General features: G+C 44.9%; 1 protein-coding gene across 3 annotated transcripts in view; it reads left to right on the forward strand.

The window, feature by feature from the left end:
• mfn2 (mitofusin 2) overlaps positions 1-6,573 on the forward strand; it is a 29,098-nt gene extending 22,525 nt beyond the window's left edge. For all 3 annotated transcript variants that reach the window (XM_048240690.1, XM_048240689.1, XM_048240688.1), the window contains exons 13-18: positions 1,186-1,288; positions 1,750-1,970; positions 2,115-2,270; positions 3,094-3,290; positions 3,813-3,947; positions 4,562-6,573. In XM_048240690.1, coding sequence (XP_048096647.1) covers positions 1,186-1,288; positions 1,750-1,970; positions 2,115-2,270; positions 3,094-3,290; positions 3,813-3,947; positions 4,562-4,631 — 882 coding nt within the window. In that variant the 3' untranslated portion in view covers positions 4,632-6,573. The remainder of the gene's footprint in view (positions 1-1,185; positions 1,289-1,749; positions 1,971-2,114; positions 2,271-3,093; positions 3,291-3,812; positions 3,948-4,561) is intronic.
• The last annotated feature ends 205 nt before the right edge of the window (positions 6,574-6,778 follow it).

Below are 6,778 nucleotides of genomic sequence, written 5' to 3' on the forward strand. Positions count from 1 at the left end.
CTCACACACACTCTCTCTCTCACACACACTCTCTCTCACACACGCTCACATCACACACGCTCTCACACACACACACTCACTTACTCACTCTCTCTCTCTCTCTCTCCCTCTCTCTCTCTCACACCTGTTTGCGGAGCGCTTCACACTCACCACCTTTGAGGTAGCTTATGGGAGAGTATAGTTAAATTGAAGAAACATAGTGTCATATCTCAGATGTTGCACCTGTTCTAATAGCTCACACTTGCGTTAAGCAAATGGCAATAGAAGGAATGTTCATCACAATAAGGGACTGTTTGTCTGTAGTGAAAACTCCCTGATCGTGTGTATGTGTGTGCGCGTGCGCTTGTGTGTGTTGTTTACAGTTGTTGGGGAGTGGCATTGGGATGGGTGTGCCACTTATAAATCAGATAGAAGGCATGCTGTCTCTTAAAAGACATGTACTCCAGTAGATATTTGGACCACCACTGATAGTGACAGTGCCAACTTTCTCTCAGGTGAATCTCGACGGGTAAAACCGGTTCTGTTAAATCAACATTGATGGAGGAAGTTCCATTTTATATGTGAGCGTGACCTCTGAGCCTTCAAGAGAAGGGAATACGCAAGAGCACCTATTATAAATGAGATCATATGAACACATTTGTCTTCCTCACAAATACATTGCAAATGTCCAAAAACATGCGTCCTGCTTTCTGCGAACCCTGCATAACCCTGGGCCTCACAGAAAGCCCCTGGAGTCCTCAGACTTGCATGCTAACTGAAATCATAACTGGTTTAACTTAGAAAGTAAGTGCTAATTCCTCAACAACTTTTAATTCCTCCACAAGCTCTCTGTAAACATTCTCAAAGTTCCTTTTGGTTCTTGAGAATTAAACTGCATTTGAATGAGTGATCCATCTCCATCCGGATCAATATTAGTCCGAATTAGCCTGGCTTTGCTTGATCCACTTGTGGAAATGGCACACAAACGACTCTTTGTGCTCCAGACAGTGATTTGCGCTGTGTTGTGGTATTTTGCTGCTGACTTGACTCATTTTGGTTTTCTAGAATTTGTGATTATTACGGTTTCCATGGATATTCTCACAGACCCTCTGTCTCCATTGTTCTTGTGGTTCTCACAGTCTGTGTGTCTGTGTATATCCACTCTGACTCGGTGTGTGTGTGTGTGTGTGTGTGTGTGTGTGTTAGGAGCTGCATCGGCACATTGAGGAAGGCCTGGGCAGAAACATGTCAGAGAGATGTACCACTGCTATCACCGGTGCCCTTCAGACCACACAGACCGAGATGATAGGTGAGCAACACGCACACATGCACATACGCACACCTGTCCCGCTCACACCCAGACCGTACAGAAAGACACATGCAGGTGGGAGTTGTAGTGTTGTGGTAGCATGGCGTCCAATGCCACATTCAGGTCTAGTGCCGAAGGGTCCCAGTCTTCATCTCTCTGCCGCACACAGTCCTGCCTGTAGAGGCTATAAAGCCCAAACATAGAACATAAACAAAAAGGGACATGCATACAGTGTTCTTAGCATGAAGGTTAAAAATGACAGTTTCTCTTCATGCAGACACAAAATAGACGAGAATACAGCTGATTTTAATAGCAATGCACAAACACTTAACGCACAAACTATAAATCCACAGTGTGTGAATCATAATTAAAAACACACTCTCTATTTATCTCTCTCTCTCTCTGTCTCTCTCTCTCCCTCCCTCTCCCTCTCCCTCTCTGTCTCTTTGTGGTCTGCGCAGACGGTCTGAAGCCGCTGCTGCCTGTGCAGGTGCGTGAGCAGGTGGACAAGCTGGCCCCACGCCAGTGCTTCAGCCTGTGCTACGACCTCAACTGCGACAAGCTGTGCGGGGACTTCCAGGAGGACATCGGCTTCCACTTCTCCCTGGGCTGGACCATGCTGGTCAACCGCTTCCTCGGGCCCAAGAACACACGCCGTGCACTCATGGGTTACAACGACCAGGTGAGAGATGGACACACACACACACACACACTGGATTGGCCTAATTGATTAAAAGAAAGGTACAGAGAGTGAACACACACACACACTATGACTTGGCTGGACTTTGCTGAATTCATCACCGATATGCGTGTGTGTATGTTTCAGGTTCCGCGGCCCCTAGCCATCACCCCGGTCAGCTCCAGCATGCCCCCCTTCCCCCAGGGCTCCGTCACCCAGGAGGAGCTCATGGTCTCCATGGTAACCGGCCTGGCATCACTGACCTCGCGCACCTCTATGGGCATCATTGTGGTTGGAGGCGTGGTAAGAACACACACAAACACACACACACCTTGCTTGGAATGCAGTGAAACACCTGTATAGATTGCAGGCTGATGTTTGCAGGCAGATCAGCACACATACACTTGGTACTTGAACCTTTCCTGTGCTTTCAAACATTAAAAAACAAACTCTCATACACAAACACACACTTTACGTAACATTTTAATACCTACCCCCGAACCGTGGCTAGCAAAGGCTTATCTAAATTCACACACTACACACACACACACACACACACACACACACACACACACACACACACACACACACACACACACACACACACACACACACAAACTTCATGTGAAGTTAAACACTGGGAAAAAGCCTCTAAATTACAATCGGAAGGGCTTAGCTACGAGTCCTGTTTTGTGGGATTTTATGACTGTTTTATCTAACAACATCTTGTTGCAGATACATTTTTTGTATCTCATGGAAGAGATGTACTGTTTGACACAATATCCTATAAATCTCTCTAGCTCTTGCGTAATATCTGATAATTTCTCCGCTTTGCAAAATCCCAATCCCAAATACATTTCCGAGGTCTTGGCCAGGGATGTCATAGAGTTCAAATAGGTTTACCCCTCCCCCAGATGACCCAAACCCCCTCCCCCGCTCATTTGCCATTGGAAGATTTTATCTTTTATCATTACATCATAATGGAGTACAGTCATGTTATCCATACTGCAAGGTGTTGTGGATAGTTGTGCTCTATTGTGCGTGTGTGTGTGTGTGTGTGTGTGTGGGCGGCGTGTGTGCTCATGTTTTTCTCTGCAAGTTCTCATACGTGTTCTTGTGTGTGTAGATCTGGAAGGCAGTGGGCTGGCGTCTCATCGCTCTGTCCGTCGGCCTCTACGGGCTACTGTATGTGTATGAGCGCCTGACTTGGACCACCAAGGCCAAGGAGCGTGCCTTCAAGAGGCAGTTTGTGGATTACGCCAGCGAGAAGCTCCAGCTCATCGTCAGCTATACAGGGTCCAACTGTAGCCACCAGGTCCAGCAGTGAGTGTGTACACACACACACACACACACACACACACACACACACACACACAGCAAGGGTCAAGGCTATCAGTTGTAGCAGTGTGTAGACACGAACAGCACATACACACGGATGGACACATCCTATTCCTCAGGAAACGCTAATCTCTTTTGAAGAGAGAGATCTCATTAAGAGTTCTCTTAGCGTGGTTGCACACTGGTGTATGCAGGTGTAATCTGTCTGTGTGTGTGTGTGTGTGCTCTCCGCTGTATTTAAGAGCACTAAAGCTTCCGTTTAGAGCCAGTGGAAAATATTGGTTGGTCACATCTTATGTAACTGACCAGTATAAATAGATGCAGATTTAAAAGAACCTTTTAATCCTTTGCTCACTGGCTCCACCTAGTGACCAGAAGAGTAGTTTTCACATACTCCCACTACTTTACTTGCCTTACTGCAAGATCTTTTGGAATTTGGAACAAATGGAATTTGCTATGATTGTCTAATGTGTGTGTGTGTGTGTGTGTGTGTGTGTGTGTGTTCAGGGAGCTGGCGAGCACCTTTGCCCAGCTGTGCCAGCAGGTTGATGTGACGAGGCAGAATCTGGAAGATGAGATTCAGGACATGAACAACAAGATTGAGCAGCTGGACACCCTGCAGAGCAAAGCCAAGCTGCTGAGGTATCTCACACACACACACACACACACACACACACACGTAGGGGTGCTTGATGAGGCCATCCTTAAAAATGTTTGTTTGCCATAACCTCCCTCCCTGACGCAGTCACTTGACAGACTTGGGTCCAACCTGAAGAAAAATGATTTCATTCTTGCCAACTAAAACTTTGTTGGGACAGTGAAACCGCCCACATTATTTTGTAAAACCATCCCCTATCGCTCTTAAGCAAAATTATTTAAAATAAGAGATTATTTAATTATTATTAATTATAATATATATTATAATAATTTAATTATTATTATTATTATTTTATAAAATAAAAAAATATTTTTTTATATATAGAAAACAAAACCGCAGGCTTAATCTACACAATGATAAGCTGTACCCTCCACTGGTTTCCAAACACATATACCCCTCATCACTTTCAATCTCTCCTCCTTGCACCTCGCCACCGTCGTCGTCGTCAGCGTCCATCTGTTCTCTGTCAGATCTGACTGTCAATAGTGGGCCCTTTGCTATGTGTCAGATTTGGGCAGCTATGGTTTTGAAAGTATTTACAAAGATTTCAGTTTCTTTCAGGAATTGATATATCTCTCCCCTGTGTATGACTCAACAGGAATAAAGCAGGGTGGCTGGACAGTGAGCTCAACATGTTTACCCAGCAGTACCTGCAGCAGGGGCGATAAGAAGAGGCCGAAGATGGAACGAGGGATGAAGAAGAAGAAAGATGATTTCGGGAGAGAGAGAGAAAGACAATGCCCAAATGCAGGGTCCTCATGACCACCGCCAGCCCTCTCTCTCTTCCCTCTTTTCTCTCTCCTCTCTCTCTCTCTCTCTCTCGTCCCTCTGCCACGTCTCAGCCGCCTGCTGTATCAGATGGACTCCTCTTAGCCATGCTTGTTTTAGAAGAGGGCGTTAACCCTCGCTCTGCCATGAGACGCATCTGTTCACCTCTCCGCCTGCCTCTCTGCCTGGATGAATGGTCTTCACTTTTCATGTGTTTGGGTTCTGCCTTTGGGATGCGAGCAGGAGAGTGCGCCCCCTAGTGTGTAGGATGACCTGGTCATTTATTTTGTGGAGCGTATCTTCCTCTTTGGTGTTACTTGTTAAGAACACGGAAATCCATAGCTGTATATGGAAGACCTGTAGTAGTAATAATGGTAATAATTTATTTAATTATTATTTTATGGTAACACCACGTCACTTTGAGCTATGCGTATGTGTGTTTAGGATGTGGTGTCTCGCATAACTCACAGGGTCAGTAGGCTTGTGTGTGAGTTAGAGGTTAAAGGTCATCTGTTGACCTGGTGTGTTGTGCGGGGGGTAGGAAGTGTCCTCTCACCCCTCATCCCTCTATCCCATCCACCACACCGTCTTGGATCATGATGGCCGCTGACTCGGGCCCACATCAGGGCCACATCTGGGTGTCTCTGCACTAGGGTTACCTAAGTCTGGGTTGAAATCAAGGAAGTTACGATCAGTCACAGTTAGGTATGGTGATACAAGTGTGTGTGTGTCTACACAAGTAGGCATGCTCAAGTCTATTCAGAGGTAACCCAAATGTGAGATTGTCAGAGATGTGTAATAAGTTTGTTTGTAGTATGTAATATGCTTGTTTGTTTTTGTTTGTGCACTGGAGGTGCCCGTGAGCCTTTTATCACCCGATTACTGTATATGCCCACTCGCAGTTGTGGCCTGTATCTCTACCCAACTACATGGTGTGTGTGTGTGTGAGTGATATGATTTGTCCAATAGTAGCTCATCAACATCATGCTTGTTTGGGTGTGTGTGGCTACTGCATGACACTGGGAAACGGGGTAATTGTGGGGCTGTCAGATTTGCTGTTTGCTGTTCCAGGTTGAGGTCTTAACCGAACTCAAGCGTGCACTTAGGGTAAAGCCAGGTGAAGGATTATGAAGAAGGGAGCATTAAAAATGAAAGAGAAAGAGGGCTTAGTGGGATAATGCAGAATTCCGGTCTCTCTTTGGTCCCGTGTTCAGTTGGGCTCTGCATGTAGACCAGATGTACTCTTTTTATTTAAGGGAAAACATTGGTGCCACACATTTGTTAGCGTTTTGTTTTGTTTGTTTAATTATTGTCATGCAAGCACCATCATAGCCTGATGTAATGAAATGCAAAGTGAAAAAGACCAATAGAAACAGAATACAGTTGTGCAAAGTAAAAAAACAAAATATGAATTTGACACCCTGGAAACACTGAACATATTACCCAACATTCTCAACACGGATAAAGATCTGAATTAGTTGGAGGTGTCCTGTGTGTGTGTGTTTGTGCGTGCGCGAGTGCCTGTTCTGATGGTGGTTTGCAGTTGTGTGCCAAGATGTTAAGAAAGTTGTCTGAAGAGGTCTTCAGAAGGAGTATATGCACTTTATTTGTTTTTGTGCTGCTTTTAAAAACACTGTCTCTTTGCCTCTCATTTTTGAGCGTGTGTGTATATTTTTTTTAAATTTCTTTTTTAAAAGTGACGTTGAAAGAAGGAACACTCAGTGCTGTCCAGGTGTGCTGCAGTAGTGTAGAAACACGCATGCTTTTTCCTCGTCATATCCTGTCTTGTCTGATTGTGAATGTCCATAAGTAATAAATAATAAAAACAACTAAGTTAAGGAACGATCGTTTTCTCTCTCTTGTGTTCAGAAGGAGGTTTGGGAGACAAATGATGAGTATACCATGTTTCTTGTGTCAACTCCTCTATGTGTCCATGGAGATGCATAAATTAATCTGTTATCAGAATGAGGCAAGTAGTACAGTTCTGGGAAGCCTGTCATAAATTGTCCCTCTGTCCCAATCTCACTTACTTTTTGTGTTCTTTGTT

The sequence above is a fragment of the Alosa alosa genome, chromosome 4, assembly GCF_017589495.1.
Source record: "Alosa alosa isolate M-15738 ecotype Scorff River chromosome 4, AALO_Geno_1.1, whole genome shotgun sequence".
NCBI lineage: Eukaryota > Metazoa > Chordata > Actinopteri > Clupeiformes > Clupeidae > Alosa > Alosa alosa.